This window comes from Aegilops tauschii, chromosome 7, assembly GCF_002575655.3.
Source record: "Aegilops tauschii subsp. strangulata cultivar AL8/78 chromosome 7, Aet v6.0, whole genome shotgun sequence".
Classification (NCBI taxonomy): Eukaryota; Viridiplantae; Streptophyta; class Magnoliopsida; order Poales; family Poaceae; genus Aegilops; species Aegilops tauschii.
This window is the reverse complement of record NC_053041.3, coordinates 59,271,442-59,297,274: the sequence shown is the minus strand read 5'-3', so window position 1 is coordinate 59,297,274 and position 25,833 is coordinate 59,271,442. Positions and strand designations below refer to the sequence as shown.

The following is a 25,833-nucleotide window of genomic DNA, read 5'->3' as shown; positions in this document are numbered from 1 at the left end:
TCATCGCCGTGTCCATCGAACCATCGCCGTGGTCGTCGAAGCATCACCACGGCTGTTGACACCATCAAAGTACGCCTCATCGCCACGGCCATTGAAGCATGCCTTGCAGCATCACTTCGGCCGTCGATGTCGTCGTAGCATGCCTGGTTGCCATCTCCATCGAACCATCGTTGTGGTCATCGAAGTATCGCCACGACCATTGTAACACGCCTCGCGGTATCACCACGGCCGTCAACACCATCGAAGTACGCCTCGCCGCAGCCATTGAAACACGCGTCGCAGCATCACCAGGGCCGTCGACACCATCGAAGTACGCCTCGTCACTGCGGCCATTCAAGCTTGCCTTGCAGCACCACCACGACCATCGATGCCGTCATCGCATGCCTCATCGTCGTGTCCATAGAACCATCGCCGTGGTCATTGAAGCATTGTCACTGTCGTCGACACCATCAAAGTATGCCTCGTCGCCGCGGCCAATGATGCATGCCTTGCAGCATCGCCACAGCTGCCGATGTCGTCATAGCATGCCTCGTCGTCGTGTCCATTGAACCATCGCCGTGGTCATCGAAGCATCGTCTCGGCCGCCCCCATCGGCTTGCAGCAACGGTGGCTGCTGTGACCACCCCGTTGCAGGCTTGCAGCATCGACCGCGGCTGTTGCACCGGCGAGCTGTGTGGTTGCAGCACCGGCTGTGGATACTGCATGGGCAAGCTCTGCGGTTGCAGCACCGGCCGTGACTAATTTGCCGGCAAACTCTGCGGTTGCAGCACGACGGCCGTTGTCACTACCCATTTTGCAGCACCGCCGGCGGCATGCGACGAGACATCGGCCAACGCTGGATTGGCAGTAACCATGGCTGCTAAGAGACCATCAATTACAGCACCGACCACCGGTTGCAGCACCCCGGCGAGATTCTGCATTTGCAACACTGGTGAGCGCTGCCGCGAGTGGCGAGCCCGGGGCACCCAGCATCGCGCCCCAATCCACACCACGGCTGTCTCAAGCCAACTCAATTCAGCGGTGAAGTAGACGGGCAGGGAGAGAGAAGGAGCATTCCATCGATTGAGGAAAAAGAGAGAGACAGGAGATGGTACTGTGGAGTTGTGGTCAACGCACGGTGTAGAGAAAAAAGTGTGGCAAGCCCTTCATCGGCTGGAATAAGGTTTTCGAGGGGGTTGTGGTGCGCGGGCCCGATCGAAACACGAGGCAATCGTGGGACGCGGCTGGCGCAAGCATGTTTACATACGGTAAGGTACTATTTGGTCAGAATCCAAACATATCCCTTAACCTTTTAGCAACAATTAAGTGCATACAAAATATTCGTCAAAGTTTCATGGTCAAAGGAAATAAATGCCTTTAAAAAAAGAAATGAAATTAATGAGGGAAATAAAGGAGTACCGTGTATTCTGGACTTTTGATCCGGGGACCACACGCCAGTAGCCCTAGGATTTGCATGCCAGCTATCCTGTAGTTATTTCACCAGTACTGGCACCTCGCTGGCATGGCCAAAAACATGGTAGGAAATGAAAGAAAACAAATACATCCCGCCCAGAGACTCGAAAGGAAAGTAGTAACCCGCCCGCGTCCTCCGTTCCCCAGTCTTCCACCCTCTTGATGCCGGCTCTTTATAAAGCAGCAAAGCAACAGAGTGCCCCCATAGATCCAATTCCACCTTCCTCCTTCAAGAGCTCCACCTATCTCTGCCAGCCCGCCGCCGGCGAACCTAGCACGAATCTCATCCCATGGACGCATCTCGCGCCGGCTCCTCCTCCAACCCCACTCCCACCAGGCGTCGTCTCACCGTTCCCGTTCATGGGCGGCCTTCACCAACCCCGCTGCCGGCACACCCTGGTGAATGGCGGTCCCGCCCGGCCGTCTCATGGACCGTGGAGAACATCTATGAGGACTTCTCTGGTCGCCGCAGCGCGCTCGTCCAAGCCCTCACCACAGGTACGCCACGGGATGCTCCTTAGTGACACGTTTTTCTCGATATATGTGACGCCTATGTGCTGATGGATCTAACGCCAGTCTCTTCTCCTCCTTGTTGCCATACACGCAGAACAGGATACATTATATGATTTATTGCGCGAGGAAGGTATGTAATATAGAGATCGAGCTGTCCCAGAAATGTTATATCCATTGCTTGTTACAAAATTGTAAATCCGGCAGACAAGAAATTCCAGATCCATTTTTTATTAAAAAATTAGTCATCAGTTCCGTGCTGTTGCACGGGATAGTGGAGTTCTGTATTGAACATGGGGAAACTTTGGCTGATAGTTTGGTCAGTTACTTTTAAACATATAAGTGTGTTTATTTTTGTATTGGACATAGGAAAAAAGCTTTAGATCCCGTATTAGGCAGAGGCTGATAGTTTCATCTGACATGAAAGTTCAGATCCACTTTTTATTAAGAAAAACTAGTCATCAATCCCGTGTTTGCACGGCCTAGTGAAGTTCTGCACTGAAACATGGGGAAACTTAGGATGATAGTTTTGTCAGTTACTTCTAAACATATGACCTTGTTTATTTTTGTATTAGACATAGGAAAAAAAAAAACTTCAGATCCGGTGTTTATATTAGTATTAGGGATAGGCTGATAGTTTCATCCGACATGAAATCTCAGATCCATTTTTTATTAAGAAAAACAAGTCATCAATCCCGTGATTGCACGGGCTAGTGAAGTTATTTATTTAATTAAACTTAGACTGATAGTTTGATCAGTTGGTTTGAAACATATAATGGTCTTTATTTCTTATTAGACATAGGAAAAAGTATTGAGTTAGACAACTACGGGCATTTGTGGCTGTATTTTTTAATTAGATCCTGCTGTCCCTAAAATTTTAGATACAAAATTGTAAATCCGGCTGACATGAACTCTCAGATCCGTTTTTTTCATGAAGAAATACTAGTCATCAATCCACTGCTGTTGCACGGCCTAGTGAAGTTCTGTATTGAAACACAGGGGAATTTAGGCTGGTAGTCTGATCAGTTACTTTCAAACATATTTCTCCAGAAGAAAAAGGTTATTTTCAGATATACAACCATGTTTATTTCTGTATTAGACGAAGGAAAATGAGTATAGAGTTATAAACAACTCTCTGCATTAGTGGTAGTACTTTTTGCGTGCATAGACTTTTCCAATTGACTAGTGTGTGAAATCAATGCGCATGATATATATTCTTGGTGTGCTATGCCCCGAATAACTCCAAATTGATAGAAGATGTAACATGGTAGCAATTTTATGAAGGCTGCTTGTGTACTGGTGGGCTATAGTATTGCAAATGCGAAATTCTTTGGTTGATGTATACTTTTTTTTCTCCTTTTCTCCTAAAGAATATGATGGGGTTTGTTCTTAAGTTTTTATAGACATTCAACACTTGTCGCCCACAAAACCTTCAACTGTTTCTAGACTATATCTTTTCTAGGACTCGATTATGCATTACTATTTACATAGAATATTCATGCAAAAGTGTTCTACAAGAGTACATGAGGACATTTATTTTCTCCTGGTCATGAAGAGTATCCATGGTTCTATTTTGAAATATTTTAAATTTTAAGTCACATATTATATACATGTATTTTCACTAAAATACGTCAGATAAATGATATAGTTTTCTATTTATTTTAGTAATGATCAAATTTTTAAAAGAAAATTGTCGGGAAATACAGACTCTAGCTATTTTCCGCCGACAATGCACAGTGTATATAAACATATATACTTGTGTGCGCACAAGCGATCTTTCTCACGATGACATAGAGAAGGCCGGCTTAATTATAAATTAGCCAAAAGTAGAGAGATTTGTATAAATTTGGCAAACATAGAGAACTGCATATTTATCACGCCTCGTAATAGGCTTAAAGTACCGCAAATTCTAAGCCTGCAGCCAGTGATATGAACCTTGCCATCACCAAGCCATATACATGGCATGGGTGCTTCATGCAAAAAATATTTAATTAACTAAAGTGTAGAAAGTACTGCCCAAATGTAAAACAAACATGCAAACTAACAATCTAATCTCCGGCTTTTTTTTACAATAGAGTTGTTTGACATGTACCTACATCAAACCTGTTTGAATAATATAATGACTTTTTGTCAAATCGATGGTTTGGAGAGGTAGTTTTTCTTAAATTAAAGTAAATCTCATATGGTGCCCCAAATTACAATAAGTAAATATAAGATGGCGAGGTGTGCAGATCACTGGCTGATGTAGTGGTGTGATTCATTTTCTCGCTTCAGGTAAAGAGCCAATGTGCTTGTACGGGTACCCGGACGGTAGTTGGCAGTTGACGCTGCCGGAGGAGATGGTGCCGCCAGGCCTGCCGGTGCCGACACGAGGCATCAACCGCCGGCAAGATTATGTGAACCGTTCTGACTACCTGACACTCGTCGCCCACCACTCCGACTCGTGGCTCATGGGTGTCACCTTTTTCTTGTCCACTCATCTCGACGCCAACCAAAGGTACGTTACTGCTACTGCTGCTGCTACTACCACCACCACCACCACCACCACTACTACTTCGTTTCACAAACAGTTTTTTGATGCACTTAACATTTAGGACATTTATATGTGCAATCTACCTCTGAGAAACGTAACCAACATCTCTTTTATAAAGCATGGGCATGTAGAAGAATCTTTGAATGCAGCAAAAAGCGCAAAAACCTGTAACTTCTATCTAACAAAACAGTATGTAATTCCTATGCTTTTAAACAAGCGTATAGAAGATTCTATTTTTTGACATAATATCTTGTTTTTTCCATTGAACAAACAAGAGAGAGAATACAGCTTCAATGGAGCCGTAGTCCTGCAGAACTAATTGTTAGAGCCTCAGCATTAAATAATGGGCTATTCTTATTAGGGGCGATCTTCATCTTTAAATCATTATGTTTTAGTGCTTATATAGTTCCTCCATGCATCAAGAATGTCATGTGTTACATATTGCTTGCGAAGCCAATTGCTGATTTGATGATGTTGGTTTACTTTCTCTTTCAGGATACATTTATTTAATATGGTAAACGAGATGCGAACAGTCCATGACGAATTCTATCTCTCTTACGGTCTTCCTTGGCTATCAACATTTGCGCGATACAATGCAAACAGGGAGTCGAGCGCACCAACTCAAGAGAATGTGTCCAATCCAGACGTAGACTCTATCACACCTGCTGAAGAGAACGTGCCACCTTCTCAAGACTCGATGCATGTTTTGTCTGCTCAAAACAGGGACTCTAGGAAGCCTGCTGAAGACAAACAAAAGGATAATGAAGTTACCGACTTTTGCGGATCTTGTAATGCTCCGTATCATGCCAATGCCTTTTGGATTTGTTGTGACGAATGTGACCAGTGGTTCCATGGCAAATGTGTGAACGTAACTGCCTCTGAAGCAGAACATATCAAAGAATACAAGTGTCCTGACTGCATCCGCGAGGTGATCGGAGAGTAGGATATAATATGTGCACCATTCCTTTATTTTAGGGTATGCAGTCACCCTTTGTATGAAAAATGATTAACTAGAAAGTTAGTGAGAGAGGCATTACATTATTTTCCCATTCCGTTGGGATATATTTAAGAATTCAGTTTACAATGTCTTGAAACAGGCTTTCGCCTTGCTATATTAATATAGCAACCACCTGACAGAACTGTGATATCATTGATGGGCAAACATGACAATCAAGCCCACAAAGAGAAACAAATAAAATGCCAAAGCGATGATTTCCAGCAACCGCCACCACACTCCTATGCCTTTGAATTCCACCACGCTCTATGCCTCTGAATTCCACCACGCTCCTATGCCTCTGAATTCCCGCGTACCAAACAACACCTTCAAGAAGGACTACGACGACAATGATGCTGCTACCCAGACAGATCCTCGGATTTCTGCCGGTACACGGAGAGGAGTGCCGAAAGGGTACACCTCACGCCCTTCAAGAAAGGAGGGGGCGCCCACAAGCGTCACCGTGTTCGTGCCGGCTGAACCGACAAAGATTTTTCCCGACCCCCGCACCGCTGGTAACTGCAGACCAAACATGGTAGTGTAGCACATTCGCAGAAGTATGCCACCGAGCAATCGTCCCAACAAAGAGAGGAGAAGAGTATTTATGGATGTGTTTCTGTCTCACACACGGCCTCATAGCTCTTGTGTGAACTACTGCTTGGGCTTCTTCAAATACTACTACTGTCCTCATAACTATGTTTATTTCTTATTAGGCATAGGAAAAAATGTATTGAGTTAAACAACTAAGGGCATTTGTGGCCGTAGTTTTTAGTTCCTGCTGTCCCAGACTTCTTTGATCCATTTTTAATAAAAAAAATTGTAAATCCGGGGGACATGAAATCTCAGATCCGTTTTTCATGAAGAAAAATTAGTCATCAAAATCCAGTGCTGCTGCGCGGGGTAGCGTAGTTCTGTATTGAAACAAACGGGAATTTAGGCCAATAGTTTGATCAGTTACTTTCAAACATATTTCTTTGGGAAAAAGGTTATTTTCAGATATACGACTGTGTTTATTTTTGTATTAGAAAAATGAAAAAGAGTATCGAGTTATAAACAACACCGTGCATTATTGGTTGTATTTTTTGCATGCATAGACTTTTCCAATTGACAAGTGTGTGAAATCAATGCGCGTGATATATATTCTTGGTGTGCCATGCCCCAATAATTCCAGATTGATAGAAGATGTAACATTATAGCAATTTTATGAAGTCTGCATGTGTACTGGTGGGCTATATTATTGCAAATGCAAAATTCTTTGGTGGATGTACTCCCTCCATTTCAAAATATAGTGCGCCCGCGCTTCCCGAGGTCCTACTTTGACCATAAATTTAATCAACGAGACCGACTGCGGCGGGAGAAAAGATTATATAATTGAAAACTTCTTTTGAATACGAATTCACTGGTATAAGTTTTGCTCCCGCCGCAGTCGGTCTTGTTGGCTAAATTTATTGTCAAAGTTGGCCGCAGTCGGTCTTGTTCTTTCTAGCTGAAAGGTTGCTATCCAGCTACAACCACCATGTTAGTTACTGAGTTCTTTCTATTGCTAAACGAATGACTGACACGTTGTTTAATTTTCAGACCCCGGGGTTGGGGGGGGGGGGGGGGGGGGGGGGCTCCAGGAACATTTGCACATAAATTTTTGCAGTCAAGATAGTGCATCATATCTCCAAATACTTCGAGGTCAATCTAAATGAAATTCAGAACTACGTACGACAGAATTATCTCCACGGGAAGATCATGAAATTATCTACATAAAATTCAGATTGGTTGAGCTACCTCGTGGTAGAACCGGAAATCAATACTTACTATGCCAGGTTCTTCCCTGTCATATCTTCCATGATCTGAACTGCCGAGTTTCAGAAGCTCATAATTATATGCCAGATCGCTCAATCCTGATGAAGAAAATTTCAACAGTTAATTGCATTAAAGTTTTCGATACAATAGTATGTTGTACAAAAATGAGTTAAATGAAGCACTACATGTTAGTATTATAAGATGTTGCTGCTGTTCATACCAGGTAGTTTGGATTACCGTCTGTAGAAAAAGAAGTCTTAATTGCCAGATTTGCTGCCACTACGAGGTACTTCTTGAAATACACAGTAAATGCCATCAGGTGTTTGCTAAGTGTAAATTCAGTCTTCTAATACTATCACACGGTGAAGGCCATAATGTGGGATCGACATAGTAAAGGCCATAAGGTGATTGCTTACTGTAATTTAATAATAAGGGCAGGTAGCGTTTAATACATATTGTTCCCTGTCAGTCTTCTGTTCCTATCACATACGCACACACATGTAATATAATCATCCATGGAGTCGTAGCAAGAAGACAAGGGAGGGTGGGATCTGGGAGGGAAACCAAACCTGTTTGGCCTCGAAGCCGAGACGGCGCACGATAGGCTGCTGCACTTCCTCGTCGTTCCAACTTCTTCGGCATATATACCTCAGACATGATCCTGTAGGCGCCTGGGATCACAAAACCACATGGACTAGTTGGCCAAGCATACCCTTCTTGTCATCACATGCAGTCGAGAACAAAGACGACCTCACCTGCAGTGTCGCCAAAAACGTGCTCCCCCTACAAGCGCAACAAATTACCGCTACATTGAAACGTTGTCACCCTTGATCCTTGGCGGCTGCGGCGTAGAGGAACGTCTAGAGAGGTAATTCGAAGGCAGAGTCAGTGCCGTCGAGAGCGTCGCGGTGAGAGGATAGCAGGGGAGCGGCGGCGGTTGTAACCCTTGCCGGGTCCGGTGCGGGGAGAGGGACGTGCGGGGCCAACTTCAGTCAGAGAGCGAATATTCAGGATGAAAAAAACAAAGTGCGAGAGAACCCTATGTGGCGCTCTCCTCACGTGTCAAGGAAGAAATGGTCGAGTCAGAATCGGGGAGATTGCTTATTTTTGTGGGATGGATGAAGTAGCGAATAGAGAATTGGAAATGTCGGTAGGAGGTGCGTAGGAGGGGATTACATGAGAGGGGAGGTCGAACGAGGAGGGCTGGAGGGGGTTGAGGGGAGATGGGTTTTATTTGGAAAAATTCGGTGGGCTGAAAATCAATGGGGAGGGTGCAAACTTCGTGGGAGCGGAGGTCAAACAGAACAAACGAAACCAGAAAAAAAACATTTTCGGTAAAAACAAAGATATGTGGGTGGGATTGAAGAAAAAATGTCGAGGGAAAGTTGTGATTATGATTCAATACTAGAGATGATGATAGATAATAAATAGCGTAGTGCGCGGGATTAGCTATTTGTTATTCAGAAATATCTAGTTTTGTTTTGAAAGGTTATCGAGAAAAATCTTCTGTCCGTCTTTAGGAATGTGATATCACACATATGTTGCCATGTCCAAATTTTTAATTACCTAATATTTACATGATTGATTTGAATTGACGCCTACTAAATCAAGAAGGAAAAAAAATGAAAAGGAAGGTCGGGTGAATAGATCCGGGTTTTTAGTGGGAGGGAGAAAAATGCAACATGCAGGGTGGTGAAATGTTGAGGTGAAATAAACCATGCATACCGACCTACCAACTCCCCTTTTAGGAGTGCAGATTTGGAAAGTTATCGAGAAAAAAATATTTAGTCTATCTTTTAGGAAGGTGACCTTACATATATAGTATTTCTCAATTCTTATTAATTACCTAATATTTACGTGATTGAATTGAATCGGCACCTGCCAAAGCAACCATGAAAAAAATTAATCGGAAGGTCGGGTGGATCGATCCTTTTTTTAGTGGCAGTGAGAAAAAAATCAGCATGGAGGGGTGGTGTTCACCAACTCCCCTTTTAGGAGTAGAGATTTAATAATAGAGATAATGATAGATAATAAATGTGATAGGATGTGGTATTAGCTATTTCTTATTGAGGAATATCTTATTTTGATTTGGAAGGTTATTGAGAAAAATCTTCTCTTTGTCTTTTAGGAAGGTTATCTTACATATATGGTGCGAGTTCCGAATTCTTAATTAGATAATATTTACATGTTTGAATTAAATTGGCACCTGCCAAAGAAGGCACGAACAAACGAGAGGAGGATCGGGAAAATTGATTTGGTATTAAGAGGGAGCGAGAAAAACCAACATGGAGGTGGTGGTGGGCGGTGAGGCAAAAACAAAAACTGTCCTACCAACACCCCTTGTAAGAGTAGAGATATTGAGAGAGCTTTGGGTTAAGGACAATGAACTCAAGATTCACGTGGTATGGTTTAACCCTTCGGCCCGATGGACCGGACCTAGCTGTTGGCACATGTGGATTAACTGGATGGCCCAGATAAACATTAGGGTCCACTGGGGATATAACCTTTCGACGCCAAATCCTATTCGGTGCCTAAGCGCCAAATATAGGTATTTTGGTACAGGGTGCACACCCCTCCCTGTACCCTAGGTTTCTATAGTGGGCCGGCCCATATGCTCTTTCTCTGTTTCTATAAAAAGAAAAAAGTGCGTGCTACCCACGATTCAAACCCGCGACGCGGGTCTTAGGACTTCAACCCCATAACCACCCGACCAACCGACCTCAAGTATTACATAGTGGTTTATTTGGCCTTTTCTTCTTCTTTCTTTGTTTTTTTCTCTGTCCCTTTTACATTTTTTTCAAAGTCACGAACTTTTTTTGTGAAAGAAATTCGTGAAACTTTTTCTTGATAGTAGATGCACCTTTTCGAATTAGATGGACTTTTTTCAAAACTAATGAACTTTTTTCAAATTCAATGAACTTCTTCGAATTCAATGAACTTTTTTAAAAACCGATGAACTTCTTTTCATATTTGATTTTTTTTATTTTGTGAACTTTTACGAAAATTCATGTACATTTTTTAATTCACAATTTTTTTCAATTGTTTTCCTTTTTTATTTTTTAAACAACAAGGCTTTTTTGACAAGTGCTCGCAAGAAAAAAAGGCTACCAAGGAGTGGTCGAGCGAGCAGCATTCAAGCGAATGGCCCACGGCCCACTAGGGTGCACGCTTGAGCGCCAGGAAAGTGATCGGGCACTGAAGGCGCCAATGAGGAGGTCTCCCTTTCGACCATAGGGTCGAACCACTCACTATTAGTCGTGTCATCGTAGCCCCGGCCAGCCAAGCACCTGCAATTTTCGCCGCGCCAACGCACACGCTTCAGCTTGCGTCGCCGCACCGGCAACGTGTCCGTCTCGGCATCATCCATGGCACCATGTCGCACTGCCCTCCAGGCAACTCATACCGCCGCTCCGGTAGCACGTCTCCGTTGTCCGTGGCACCACAGCCACAACCACGCTGGCCTTTTTTACTGCTAGAGTGAGCGCTCAGCAAGCCGGTGCTTGCCATGCACCTCATGATGCGAGACGGCTTGACATCTTTCTTGTCATTGTCTACGACACCATAGCTACCACCATGCCGCTACATGCGGCTACTTGAGGCATGAGAGCATCTACAACTGGAGTCCTCAGATCCGCCCCAAACGCCGGGGCAGCTTGCCTGATATTGCCCAAACACAAAATCGCCACCCAACTAGACTTGTCAAATCTAGCCCAAATACCAGGACTGACCGACACTTCCTATATCCGGCACATATCTGGGGCGGATATGAAGATGTCCAGACGTGCACGTCGCTTAGGACAGACCGCAAGGGGCCATGCGGACAAAAGCATTAACCAGTGGTCTGACGTGCGCCTCCTCAGTTCATCGATGAGGACGCATTGGCGTCGTGTGGTGCCGCTCTAGCATGCTATCTGAGGATACATGTCTGGCTACGTAAGCCGGACAACAAATTCCCAACCATAGACCGCCTCCATTTCTTCCCCACCCACCCCTCCACCGCCGTCACATTTAATCCATCCATGAGCCGCTAACCACTAGTTACAACATGCTCACTCCCGAGCGTCGGCTGTAGCTACTAGAGGACATCCAGGGCATGCGCGAAGATCGGATCGCAGCCAGCCAGCCTCTGGATTCAGTGCAGCCCGAGGAGGAGGAGGTGGAGGTGGAGCCGAAGGAGGAGGAGACGGTCATAGAGGAGGAGGTGGAGGAGGAGTCAGAGGAGGCGCATCAGGCAGATCCGGCGCCTACCGGCTTCGCCATGGTTGATGCAAAGAGTTCGAGGTGGCCTAGGCAGAGGAGGCAACGGAGCAGCAGGCCATTCTTGATTCCCGAGGAGGAACCGGATGTTCGGCCGACTGCCAATGACCATGACGACGGCGGCCCCGACATCAATTTCATCCACATATCTGACGAGAAGGATGAGTAGTGTAGATGGTAGTTGATAGTACATAGATCTTGCTTTTTGCATGATTTTGTATGAAAATGCTAATTGAAAAATGGCTACTATGGTTGTTCAAGTTGTCATGTCGGGTCTGACCGGTCACTATCCACGGACGTGACCAGGTGTGTTCGGGGCGTTTGACAACTCAAATTAGGTATCCGTCATTGTAGATGCTCTAACGAAGCCGGAAGTGGTGGTCGTGCTGCTGTCATGGACCGGGGGCGCCCATCCAGCTCTGACCCACACCATTGCCGACACTTGCGGGAACACGAAGTGCATGTCCAGTGCCGGGCATCTCATCGGCATGCGCCCGTCTACACTTAGTATACAGAAGAATGGTCGAACTTAGGTTTACCTCTTGCCCTGTTAGACGAGGTGCAGACCGAACTCTGGCCCCTGGGATTCTAGAACACGTTCATAGGTCCAGTAACAAGTACAGACCGGACCTGTCCATTTGAATATTGACCATGCGCAAATTACATGTTTGTCGGAAAAGATTGGTGGGGGGTTAGGGCATCTCCAACGTTGACCCATAAATTTATTCCGTCATCCATCCGTGCATAGGGGCACTAGTCCACAGATGCGGGAGCCGGCTATCCAATAATGCCTGTATATATTTTAGCCGCTGGTTAAACTAACCGGCCGAAATTCATGTAAATGCGATGGATTTTCATATAAACCGAACGAAATTCCTTATATTTGGATCAATTTTCATATAAACCAGACAAAATTCATTACATTTTTCATATAAACTGGACAAACCCCACACTAAACCTAATCTAAATGATCATCGGCGCACATTTCCCATGTCCTACCATGAACCCTAAGAAGTGTTGGTCCGGCAAATGCCTTCGCCTTCTCAAGTTCAGCCTTGATGCTCTCCAGCTCCACCTCCGGAGCCCCGGGAACTACAGCTGTCCGCCCCCACATCGCCGCCAGGTGGCTAATCGTCCATTGATGTTTGGCGCATCAAGTGTGGCTTCGACGGGAGGGAAAGAGTCGTGGCCTTTTTGGGACCCGAGCGGCAGTGACCTACCATGCACTACTCTTCCTTGCTATCGGCGGCGTCCATGGATATATCGGCTTCGTGGTCATGGCAGCGGGCTAGGCGCGACTAGGGCAGAGCGAGCGAAGTCCTCCTTGTTGTCGCTCTTGCCACACACCTCATTCACCACCTCGTCGATCTCCTTTTAGGCGGCCGCCAATTCCGCCTAATGGAGGCATTACCACTAGCAGTCGCGGCAGATGTTACGGGCGGAGCGGTAGCAGTCGACGAGTGCCTGCTGCTCCACCGCGTCCACGTCCGGCATGATAGTCGCGCCGGCGGCGAGTAGCTCCTCCGTGCGTCGTTGCTCCTCGAGGAGGCCGAGGCTGTAGGACCGATCGGCCTGCACTTGTCGGAACCTGGCCTCCTCCTCCTCCTCCCACAGCATGTTCGTGTAGTGCGCATGGGCCTCGCCAATGGTGAAGCCCACACGCACCGGCAAGGAGGGTGGTGCCGCCTCGTCCTCCATTGGGGCGTCATCTGCCTCCATCTGCTAGCCGACCAGTCAACCAGCAGCAATGGAGGTCCTCTCCTTCTTCTGGTCGAGGATATGGTGTCCCAGAGGGCTCTGGAGCATGAGGAGGCCATGGAGGGCGTGGTGCGGAGAGAAGAAAGTGAAGTAGGAAGATGACTGTGGCTACCGTCTGGGTTGGTGTTTATATAGCGGGCGGATGGTGATGGGCCACGATAGTGAGGTCAATGTTGGGCGGCAGACGGACAGACGGGTGGAACCAGAGTAGGTTCCTCGACACCGCATATCGTTAATGTAGGTCCGATGAACCGACGGGCGATCATTTGAATGCGGAGTAGTCGGCTGCACCGGGAAGCGGCATTGGTTGTGCTCTCTCGGCCGGCGCACCACTTCAATGCCGGCAGCAGTGAGAGGTCGCATCCGCTCTGGTCGGGCATTAATGCGGCACTGACTCTCTAGAGCAGCGCTGACTGTATCAGGCGGGAAGCGCGCTCGGGTGATGAAGGTTTTTTTTGTGGGCCAGGACAGTCAGACGCGGGCGTGGCAGCGGTCTGGACTGCCCGGCGGACTGATATAGGTCTGTGTTGGATGGCACAACACGTCCAGACCGCATGGTCTGGATGTATTCAGGCGGTATGAGGGTCCGCGTTGGAGATATCCTTAGTTGTTTTAATCCGAACATTTTATTTGCTTTAAATTCGTGCTGATTATTCCTCATAAAGAATAGGATCACATCTCTTATACTCCCTCCGTCCAAACATACTTGTCGGAGAAATGCATAAAAATGGATGTATCCAGAACTAAAATACATCTAGATACATCCATTTCTCTGACAAAAATTTTCAGACAGAGGGAGTATATTTATACATGAATAATAGAGTAATAATATAAAATTTGGTTTTTTGTGGCAGAGCTATGATTGCTTGGGGTTGCCGCCTAGGCGTCCAAGAGAGACACGCCACCGTTGCTCGAGTAACGCACTACCGTAATGCTCGCACCTTGGCACATACCATGTAGGAGAGAAGTCACCGTGCCATAGCACTACCTCGGTTAGGGCTGGACATCAACGATGCCGACCCACATGCAAAGGGAGTACCCAACCCCTGTCGTCGAATCCCACTTGTCACCAGCTGCCTTAACATGACCCCACCTAGCCGAGCAACAAACATATGGGAGAAAACCCTCCGAAGCCACCCGCAACCATGAAGCCATCAGTTTAGGGCTGAGACCCAATCTAGATGCCAACGCCGGCAAGAACACGACCCAGACCAGCGCGCAGGAAGGGGGATGAAGGAGCGGGTGTCGCTTTGCACGCATTCGCCGACTAAGTCGGGCCACCGTCCTTGCCCGCTGCTGCACGCCGTCCGCAACACCAATATAGCAATGCCGACCGAGTCGCCCCACTTGACCGTTGCGCTACCACCTCCCTGCGAATCCTTCGCTACCCCAGCCACTGCTCGGCCCCACCATAGAGGGCCGAGCCGGGCTACCCATGAGTCCAGACAAGAGGGGAGGAAAAGCCACTCCCCCAACCCCTGCCGCATGGGCTTCGCCCGGCCGCGCCCACCGGCTACGGCAAGGGAGGAAGGTGGGATTCCTAGAGGGTGGCGGTGCTAGGATTATCCCATACCGCTCGCAGGGACGTGGCTAGAGTGCCGGTTTCTTTTTCTTATGGGAAAGTGGATGTGCACAATCTAGAAAAATGAACTAGAGTTGAAAAAGGAGCATTGGAGTTGGCACTCATCCGGACGAAGACCAGGGCAAAATATGGCGGATGCTAGGCGCCATCCGCCTGCAGCGATTCAAAGAACAGCCACTGGTTGTGCCATCCGATGCATCTTATCAGGGCCGCTAATCTCCTTAGCACGCACCGCTCGTCCACAGTGCACGTCATTGCAGTAGTGACACCCATGCACTGCTCGGAGTAGCATCAGCGGCAACGGCCGTCGACGCCATTGAAGCACGCCCGTCTCCGCGGCATGCCTCGCAACATCGCCATGACCGTCAAGGCATGGCCGTCGGTGCCATTGAACTGTGCCTCACCACCACTCACATTGAAGCATGCCTTGCAGCATCGCCACGGTCGTCGATGTCGTCGTAGCATGCCTCATTGCCGTGTCCATCAAACCATCGCCGTGGTCGTCGAAGCATCACCACGGCTGTTGACACCATCGAAGTACGCCTCATCGCCATGGCCATTGAAGCATGCCTTGCAGCATCACTTCGGCCGTCGATGTCGTCGTAGCATGCCTGGTTGCCATCTCCATCGAACCATCGTTGTGGTCATCGAAGTATCGCCACGACCATTGTAACACGCCTCGCGGTATCACCACGGCCGTCAACACCATCAAAGTACGCCTCGCCGCAGCCATTGAAACACGCGTCGCAGCATCACCAGGGCCGTCGACACCATCGAAGTACGCCTCGTCACTGCGGCCATTCAAGCTTGCCTTGCAGCACCACCACGACCATCGATGCCGTCATCGCATGCCTCATCGTCGTGTCCATAGAACCATCGCCGTGGTCATTGAAGCATTGTCACTGTCGTCGACACCATCAAAGTATGCCTCGTCGCCGCGGCCAATGATGCATGCCTTGCAGCATCGCCACAGCTGCCGATGTCGTCATAGCATGCCTCGTCGTCGTGTCCATTGAACCATCGCCGTGGTCATTGAAGCATCGTCTCGGCCGCCCCCATCGGCTTGCAGCAACGGTGGCTGCTGTGACCACCCCGTTGCAGGCTTGCAGCATCGACCGCGGCTGTTGCACCGGCGAGCTGTGTGGTTGCAGCACCGGCTGTGGATACTGCATGGGCAAGCTCTGCGGTTGCAGCACCGGCCGTGACTAATTTGCCGGCAAACTCTGCGGTTGCAGCACGACGGCCGTTGTCACTACCCATTTTGCAGCACCGCCGGCGGCATGCGACGAGACATCGGCCAACGCTGGATTGGCAGTAACCATGGCTGCTAAGAGACCATCAATTACAGCACCGACCACCGGTTGCAGCACCCCGGCGAGATTCTGCATTTGCAACACTGGTGAGCGCTGCCGCGAGTGGCGAGCCCGGGGCACCCAGCATCGCGCCCCAATCCACACCACGGCTGTCTCAAGCCAACTCAATTCAGCGGTGAAGTAGACGGGCAGGGAGAGAGAAGGAGCATTCCATCGATTGAGGAAAAAGAGAGAGACAGGAGATGGTACTGTGGAGTTGTGGTCAACGCACGGTGTAGAGAAAAAAGTGTGGCAAGCCCTTCATCGGCTGGAATAAGGTTTTCGAGGGGGTTGTGGTGCGCGGGCCCGATCGAAACACGAGGCAATCGTGGGACGCGGCTGGCGCAAGCATGTTTACATACGGTAAGGTACTATTTGGTCAGAATCCAAACATATCCCTTAACCTTTTAGCAACAATTAAGTGCATACAAAATATTCGTCAAAGTTTCATGGTCAAAGGAAATAAATGCCTTTAAAAAAAGAAATGAAATTAATGAGGGAAATAAAGGAGTACCGTGTATTCTGGACTTTTGATCCGGGGACCACACGCCAGTAGCCCTAGGATTTGCATGCCAGCTATCCTGTAGTTATTTCACCAGTACTGGCACCTCGCTGGCATGGCCAAAAACATGGTAGGAAATGAAAGAAAACAAATACATCCCGCCCAGAGACTCGAAAGGAAAGTAGTAACCCGCCCGCGTCCTCCGTTCCCCAGTCTTCCACCCTCTTGATGCCGGCTCTTTATAAAGCAGCAAAGCAACAGAGTGCCCCCATAGATCCAATTCCACCTTCCTCCTTCAAGAGCTCCACCTATCTCTGCCAGCCCGCCGCCGGCGAACCTAGCACGAATCTCATCCCATGGACGCATCTCGCGCCGGCTCCTCCTCCAACCCCACTCCCACCAGGCGTCGTCTCACCGTTCCCGTTCATGGGCGGCCTTCACCAACCCCGCTGCCGGCACACCCTGGTGAATGGCGGTCCCGCCCGGCCGTCTCATGGACCGTGGAGAACATCTATGAGGACTTCTCTGGTCGCCGCAGCGCGCTCGTCCAAGCCCTCACCACAGGTACGCCACGGGATGCTCCTTAGTGACACGTTTTTCTCGATATATGTGACGCCTATGTGCTGATGGATCTAACGCCAGTCTCTTCTCCTCCTTGTTGCCATACACGCAGAACAGGATACATTATATGATTTATTGCGCGAGGAAGGTATGTAATATAGAGATCGAGCTGTCCCAGAAATGTTATATCCATTGCTTGTTACAAAATTGTAAATCCGGCAGACAAGAAATTCCAGATCCATTTTTTATTAAAAAATTAGTCATCAGTTCCGTGCTGTTGCACGGGATAGTGGAGTTCTGTATTGAACATGGGGAAACTTTGGCTGATAGTTTGGTCAGTTACTTTTAAACATATAAGTGTGTTTATTTTTGTATTGGACATAGGAAAAAAGCTTTAGATCCCGTATTAGGCAGAGGCTGATAGTTTCATCTGACATGAAAGTTCAGATCCACTTTTTATTAAGAAAAACTAGTCATCAATCCCGTGTTTGCACGGCCTAGTGAAGTTCTGCACCGAAACATGGGGAAACTTAGGATGATAGTTTTGTCAGTTACTTCTAAACATATGACCTTGTTTATTTTTGTATTAGACATAGGAAAAAAAAACTTCAGATCCGGTGTTTATATTAGTATTAGGGATAGGCTGATAGTTTCATCCGACATGAAATCTCAGATCCATTTTTTATTAAGAAAAACAAGTCACCAATCCCGTGATTGCACGGGCTAGTGAAGTTATTTATTTAATTAAACTTAGACTGATAGTTTGATCAGTTGCTTTGAAACATATAATGGTCTTTATTTCTTATTAGACATAGGAAAAAGTATTGAGTTAGACAACTATGGGTATTTGTGGCTGTATTTTTTAATTAGATCCTGCTGTTCCTAAAATTTTAGATCCATTTTTAATTACAAAATTGTAAATCCGGCTGACATGAACTCTCAGATCCGTTTTTTTCATGAAGAAATACTAGTCATCAATCCACTGCTGTTGCACGGCCTAGTGAAGTTCTGTATTGAAAGTTTGAAACACAGAGGAATTTAGGCTGGTAGTCTGATCAGTTACTTTCAAACATATTTCTCCAGAAGAAAAAGGTTATTTTCAGATATACAACCATGTTTATTTCTGTATTAGACGAAGGAAAACGAGTATAGAGTTATAAACAACTCTCTGCATTAGTGGTAGTATTTTTTGCGTGCATAGACTTTTCCAATTGACTAGTGTGTGAAATCAATGCGCGTGATATATATCCTTGGTGTGCTATGCCCCGAATAACTCCAAATTGATAGAAGATGTAACATGGTAGCAATTTTATGAAGGCTGCTTGTGTACTGGTGGGCTATAGTATTGCAAATGCGAATTTCTTTGGTTGATGTATACTCCCTCCGTTCCTAAATACTTGTATTTTTAGGCATTTCAAATGACTATCACATACGGATGTATGTAGACATATTTTAGAGTGTAGATTAACTCATTTTACTCCGTATGTAGTCACTTGTTGAAATGCTTAGAAAGACAAGTATTTAGGAACGGAGGGAGTACTTTTTTTCTCCTTTTCTCCTAAAGAATATGATGGGGTTTGTTCTTAAGTTTTTATAGACATTCAACACTTGTCGCCCACAAAACCTTCAACTGTTTCTGGACTATCTTTTCTAGGACTCGATTATGCATTACTATTTACATAGAATATTCATGCAAAAGTGTTCTACAAGAGTACATGAGGACATTTATTTTCTCCTGGTCATGAAGAGTATCCATGGTTCTATTTTGAAATATTTTTAATTTTAAGTCACATATTATATACATGTATATTCATGAAAATACGTCAGATAAATGATATAGTTTTCTATTTATTTTAGTAATGATCAAATTTTTTGAAAGAAAATTGTCGGGAAATACAGACTCTAGCTATTTTCCGCCGACAACGCACAGTGTATATAAACATATATACTTGTGTGCGCACAAGCGATCTTTCTCACGATGACATAGAGAAGGCCGGCTTAATTATAAATTAGCCAAAAGTAGAGAGATTTGTATAAATTTGGCAAACATAGAGAACTGCATATTTATCACGCGTCGTAATAGGCTTAAAGTACCGCAAATTCTAAGCCTGCAGCCAGTGATATGAATCTCGCCATCACCAAGCCATATACATGGCATGGGTGCTTCATGCAAAAAATATTTAATTAATTAAAGTGTAGAAAGTACTGCCCAAATGTAAAACAAACATGCAAACTAACAATCTAATCTCCGGCTTTTTTTTACAATAGAGTTGTTTGACATGTACCTACATCAAACCTGTTTGAATAATATAATGAATTTTTGTCAAATCGATGGTTTGGAGAGGTAGTTTTTCTTAAATTAAAGTAAATCTCATATGGTGCCCCCAATTACAATTAGTAAATATATGATGGCGAGGTGTGCAGATCACTGGCTGATGTAGTGGTGTGATTCATTTTCTCGCTTCAGGTAAAGAGCCAATGTGCTTGTACGGGTACGCGGACGGTAGTTGGCAGTTGACGCTGCCGGAGGAGATGGTGCCGCCAGGCCTGCCGGTGCCGACACGAGGCATCAACCGCCGGCGAGATTATGTGAACCGTTCTGACTACCTGACACTCGTCGCCCACCACTCCGACTCGTGGCTCATGGGTGTCACCTTTTTCTTGTCCACTCATCTCGACGCCAACCAAAGGTACGTTACTGCTGCTGCTGCTGCTGCTACTACCACCACCACCACCACCACCACCACTACTACTTCGTTTCACAAACAGTTTTTTGATGCACTTAACATTTAGGACATTTATATGTGCAATCTACCTCTGAGAAACGTAACCAACATCTCTTTTATAAAGCATGGGCATGTAGAAGAATCTTTGAATGCAGCAAAAAGCGCAAAAACCTGTAACTTCTATCTAACAAAACAGTATGTAATTCCTATGCTTTTAAACAAGCGTATAGAAGATTCTATTTTTTGACATAATATCTTGTTTTTTCCATTGAACAAACAAGAGAGAGAATACAGCTTGAATGGAGCCGTAGTCCTGCAGAACTAATTGTTAGAGCCTCAGCATTAAATAATGGGCTATTCTTATGAGGGGCGATCTTCATCTTTAAATCATTATGTTTTAGTGCTTATATAGTTCCTCCATGCATCAAGAATGTCATGTGTTACATATTGCTTGCGAAGCCAATTGCTGATTTGATGATGTTGGTTTACTTTCTCTTTCAGGATACATTTATTTAATATGGTAAACGAGATGCGAACAGTCCATGACGAATTCTATCTCTCTTACGGTCTTCCTTGGCTATCAACATTTGCGCGATACAATGCAAACAGGGAGTCGAGCGCACCAACTCAAGAGAATGTGTCCAATCCAGACGTAGACTCTATCACACCTGCTGAAGAGAACGTGCCACCTTCTCAAGACTCGATGCATGTTTTGTCTGCTCAAAACAGGGACTCTAGGAAGCCTGCTGAAGACAAACAAAAGGATAATGAAGTTACCGACTTTTGCGGATCTTGTAATGCTCCGTATCATGCCAATGCCTTTTGGATTTGTTGTGACGAATGTGACCAGTGGTTCCATGGCAAATGTGTGAACGTAACTGCCTCTGAAGCAGAACATATCAAAGAATACAAGTGTCCTGGCTGCATCCGCGAGGTGATCGGAGAGTAGGATATAATATGTGCACCATTCCTTTATTTTAGGGTATGCAGTCACCCTTTGTATGAAAAATGATTAACTAGAAAGTTAGTGAGAGAGGCATTACATTATTTTCCCATTCCGTTGGGATATATTTAAGAATTCAGTTTACAATGTCTTGAAACAGGCTTTCGCCTTGCTATATTAATATAGCAACCACCTGACAGAACTGTGATATCACTGATGGGCAAACATGACAATCAAGCCCACAAAGAGAAACAAATAAAATGCCAAAGCGATGATTTCCAGCAAGCGCCGCCACACTCCTATGCCTTTGAATTCCACCACGCTCTATGCCTCTGAATTCCACCACGCTCCTGTGCCTCTGAATTCCCGCGTACCAAACAACACCTTCAAGAAGGACTACGACGACAATGATGCTGCTACCCAGACAGATCCTCGGATTTCTGCCGGTACACGGAGAGGAGTGCCGAAAGGGTACACCTGACGCCCTTCAAGAAGGGAGGCGGCGCCCACAAGCGTCACCGTGTTCGTGCCGGCTGAACCGACAAAGATTTTTCCTGACCCCCGCACCGCTGGTAACTGCAGACCAAACATGGTAGTGTAGCACATTCGCAGAAGTATGCCAACGAGTAATCGTCCCAACAAAGAGCAGAGAAGAGTATTTATGGATGTGTTTCTGTCTCACACACGGCCTCATAGCTCTTGTGTGAACTACTGCTTGGGCTTCTTCAAATACTACTACTGTCCTCATAACTATGTTTATTTCTTATTAGGCATAGGAAAAAATGTATTGAGTTAAACAACTAAGGGCATTTGTGGCCGTAGTTTTTAGATCCTGCTGTCCCAGACTTCTTTGATCCACTTTTAATAAAAAAAAATTGTAAATCCGGCGGACATGAAATCTCAAATCCGTTTTTCATGAAGAAAAATTAGTCATCAAAATCCAGTGCTGCTGCGCGAGGTAGCGTAGTTCTGTATTGAAACAAAGGGGAATTTAGGCCAATAGTTTGATCAGTTACTTTCAAACATTTTTCTTTGGGAAAAAGGTTATTTTCAGATATACGACCGTGTTTATTTTTGTATTAGACAAATGAAAGAGTATCGAGTTATAAACAACACCATGCATTAGTGGTTGTATTTTTTGCATGCATAGACTTTTCCAATTGACAAGTGTGTGAAATCAATGCGCGTGATATATATTCTTGGTGTGCCATGCCCCAATAATTCCAGATTGATAGAAGATGTAACATTATAGCAATTTTATGAAGTCTGCATGTGTACTGGTGGGCTATATTATTGCAAATGCAAAATTCTTTGGTGGATGTACTCCCTCCATTTCAAAATATAGTGCGCCCGCGCTTCCCGAGGTCCTACTTTGACCATAAATTTAATCAACGAGACCGACTGCGGCGGGAGAAAAGATTATATAATTGAAAACTTCTTTTGAGTACGAATTCACTGGTATAACTTTTGCTCCCGCCGCAGTCGGTCTTGTTGGCTAAATTTATCGTCAAAGTTGGCCGCAGTCGGTCTTGTTCTTTCTAGCTGAAAGGTTGCTATCCAGCTACAACCACCATGTTAGTTACTGAGTTCTTTCTATTGCTAAACGAATGACTGACACGTTGTTTAATTTTCCGACCCAGGGCTTGGGGGATTTGTGGGGGGGGGGGGGGGGGGGGGGGGCGCTCCAGGAACATTTGCACATAAATTTTTTCAGTCAAGATAGTGCATCATATCTCCAAATACTTCGAGGTCAATCTAAATGAAATTCAGAACTACGTACGACAGAATTATCTGCACGGGAAGATCATGAAATAATCTACATAAAATTCAGATTGGTTGAGCTACCTCGTGGTAGAACCGGAAAATCAATACTTACTATGTCAGGTTCTTCCCTGTCATATCTTCCGTGATCTGAACTGCCGAGTTTCAGAAGCTCATAATTATATGCCAGATCGCTCAATCCTGATGAAGAAAAATTCAACAGTTAATTGCATTAAAGTTTTCGATACAATAGTATGTTGTACAAAAATGAGTTAAATGAAGCACTACATGTTAGTATTATAAGATGTTGCCGCTGTTCATACCAGGTAGTTTGGATTACCGTCTGTAGAAAAAGAAGTCTTAATTGCCAGATTTGCTGCCACTACGAGGTACTTCTTGAAATACACAGTAAATGCCATCAGGTGTTTGCTAAGTGTAAATTCAGTCTTCTAATACTATCACACGGTGAAGGCCATAATGTGGGATCGACATAGTAAAGGCCATAAGGTGATTGCTTACTGTAATTTAATAATAAGGGCAGGTAGCGTTTAATACATATTGTTCCCTGTCAGTCTTCTGTTCCTATCACATACGCACACACATGTAATATAATCATCCATGGAGTCGTAGCAAGAAGACAAGGGAGGGTGGGATCTGGGAGGGAAACCAAACCTGTTTGGCCTCGAAGCCGAGACGGCGCACGATAGGCTGCTGCACTTCCTCGTCGTTCCAACTTCTTCGGCATATATACCTCAGACATGATCCTGTAGGCGCCTGGGATCACAAAACCACATGGACTAGTTGGCCAAGCATACCTTCTTGTCATCACATGCAGTCGAGAACAAAGACGACCTCACCTGCAGTGTCGCCAAAAGCGTGCTCCCCCCTACAAGCGCAACAAATTACTGCTACATTGAAACGTTGTCACCCTTGATCCTTGGCGGCTGCGGCGTAGAGGAACGTCTAGAGAGGTAATTCGAAGGCAGAGTTAGTGCCGTCGAGAGCGTCGCGGTGAGAGGATAGCAGGGGAGCGGCGGCCGTTGGAACCCTTGCCGGGTCCGGTGCGGGGAGAGGGACGTGCGGGGCCAACTTCAGTCAGAGAGCGAATATTCAGGATGGAAAAAACCGAGTGCGAGAGAACCCTATGTGGCGCTCTCCTCACGTGACAAGGAAGAAATGGTCGAGTCAGAATCGGGGAGATTGCTTATTTTTGTGGGATGGATGAAGTAGCGAATAGAGAATTGGAAATGTCGGTAGGAGGTGCGTAGGAGGGGATTACATGAGAGGGGAGGTCGAATGAGGAGGGCTGGAGGGGGTTGAGGGGAGATGGGTTTTATTTGGAAAAATTCGGTGGGTTGAAAATCAATGGGGAGGGTGCAAACTTCGTGGGAGCGGAGGTCAAACAGAACAAACGAAACAAGAAAAAAAAGCTATTTGTTTTGAAAGTTTTGTTTTGCCATGTCCAAATTTTTAATTACCTAATATTTACATGATTGATTTGAATTGACGCCTACTAAATCAAGAAGGAAAAAAAATGAAAAGGAAGGTCGGGTGAATAGATCCGGGTTTTTAGTGGGAGGGAGAAAAATGCAACATGCAGGGTGGTGAAATGTTGAGGTGAAATAAACCATGCATACCGACCTACCAACTCCCCTTTTAGGAGTGCATATTTGGAAAGTTATCGAGAAAAAAATATTTAGTCCATCTTTTAGGAAGGTGACCTTACATATATACTATTTCTAAATTCTTATTAATTACCTAATATTTACGTGATTGAATTGAATCGGCACCTGCTAAAGCAAGCATGAAAAAAATTAATCGGAAGGTCGGGTGGATTGATCTGTTTTTTTAGTGGCAGTGAGAAAAAAATCAGCATGGAGGGGTGGTGTTCACCAACTCCCCTTTTAGGAGTAGAGATTTAATAATAGAGATAATGATAGATAATAAATGTGATAGGATGTGGTATTAGCTATTTCTTATTGAGGAATATCTTATTTTGATTTGGAAGGTTATTGAGAAAAATCTTCTCTTTGTCTTTTAGGAAGGTTATCTTACATATATGGTGCGATTTCCGAATTCTTAATTAGATAATATTTACATGTTTGAATTAAATTGGCACCTGCCAAAGAAGGCACGAACAAACGAGAGGAGGATCGGGAAAATTGATTTGGTATTAAGAGGGAGTGAGAAAAACCAACATGGAGGGGGTGGTGGGCGGTGAGGCAAAAAAAAAAAAACTGTCCTACCAACACCCCTTGTAAGAGTAGAGATATTGAGAGAGCTTTGGGTTAAGGATAATGAACTCAAAATTCACGTGGTATGGTTTAACCCTTCGGCCCGATGGACCGGACCTAGCTGTTGGCACAGGTGGATTAACTGGATGGCCCAGATAAACATTAGGGTCCATTGGGGATATAACCTTTCAATGCCAAATCCTATTCGGTGCCTAAGCGCCAAATATAGGTATTTTGGTATTACATATTGGTTTATTTGGCCTTTTCTTCTTCTTTCTTTTTTTTTCTCTGTCCCTTTTACATTTTTTTCAAAGTCACGAACTTTTTTTGTGAAAGAAATTCGTGAAACTTTTTCTTGATAGTAGATGCACCTTTCCGAATTAGATGGACTTTTTTCAAAACTAATGAACTTTTTCAAATTCAATGAACTTTTTCGAATTCGATAAACTTTTACAAGTTTGATGAACTTTTTTCAAAACCGATGAAATTTTTTGCAAACTGCATGAACTTTTTTAAAAACCGATGAACTTCTTTTCATATTCGATTATTTTTTTAATGTTGTGAACTTTTACGAAAATTCATGTACATTTTTTAATTTACATTTTTTTTTCAATTGTTTTCCTTTTTTATTTTTTAAACAACAAGGCTTTTTTGGCAAGTGCTCGCAAGAAAAAAAGGCTACCAAGGGGCGGTCGAGCGAGCAGCATTCAAGCGAATGGGCCACGGCCCACTAGGGTGCACGCTTGAGCGCCAGGAAAGTGATCGGGCACTGAAGGCGCCAACGAGGAGGTCTCCCTTTCGACCATAGGGTCGAACCACTCACTATTAGTCATGTCATCGCAGCCGCGGCCAGCCAAGCACCTGCAATTTTCGC

General features: G+C 45.4%; 2 protein-coding genes across 2 annotated transcripts; both read left to right on the top strand.

Annotated features, from left to right (window-relative positions):
- The first annotated feature begins 1,648 nt into the window (after window positions 1–1,648).
- Window positions 1,649–5,589, top strand: LOC109763745 (PHD finger protein ALFIN-LIKE 3-like). The gene is made up of 4 exons (XM_045231158.1): window positions 1,649–1,950; window positions 2,060–2,095; window positions 4,237–4,459; window positions 4,991–5,589. Exons 1-4 carry the CDS (start codon window positions 1,743–1,745, stop codon window positions 5,436–5,438), a joined length of 915 nt encoding a protein of 304 aa, XP_045087093.1. The 5' UTR covers window positions 1,649–1,742; the 3' UTR covers window positions 5,439–5,589.
- An 11,407-nt stretch (window positions 5,590–16,996) lies between these two features.
- On the top strand, window positions 16,997–21,121 carry LOC120968665 (PHD finger protein ALFIN-LIKE 3-like). The gene is made up of 4 exons (XM_073505307.1): window positions 16,997–17,298; window positions 17,408–17,443; window positions 19,763–19,985; window positions 20,523–21,121. The coding sequence occupies exons 1-4, from the start codon at window positions 17,091–17,093 to the stop codon at window positions 20,968–20,970; spliced, it is 915 nt and encodes a 304-aa protein (XP_073361408.1). The 5' UTR covers window positions 16,997–17,090; the 3' UTR covers window positions 20,971–21,121.
- The last annotated feature ends 4,712 nt before the right edge of the window (window positions 21,122–25,833 follow it).

Excerpts from the sequence above, each read along its gene's own strand:
- LOC109763745 (XM_045231158.1), top strand. The coding sequence starts at position 1,743 with ATGGACGCATCTCGCGCCGGCTCCTCCTCCAACCCCACTCCCACCAGG. Across the intron at positions 1,951-2,059 it reads CGTCCAAGCCCTCACCACAG|AACAGGATACATTATATGAT; the intron begins GTACGCCACGGG and ends CCATACACGCAG. Across the intron at positions 4,460-4,990 it reads CATCTCGACGCCAACCAAAG|GATACATTTATTTAATATGG; the intron begins GTACGTTACTGC and ends TTTCTCTTTCAG.
- LOC120968665 (XM_073505307.1), top strand. The coding sequence starts at position 17,091 with ATGGACGCATCTCGCGCCGGCTCCTCCTCCAACCCCACTCCCACCAGG. Across the intron at positions 17,299-17,407 it reads CGTCCAAGCCCTCACCACAG|AACAGGATACATTATATGAT; the intron begins GTACGCCACGGG and ends CCATACACGCAG. Across the intron at positions 17,444-19,762 it reads TGATTTATTGCGCGAGGAAG|GTAAAGAGCCAATGTGCTTG; the intron begins GTATGTAATATA and ends TTCTCGCTTCAG.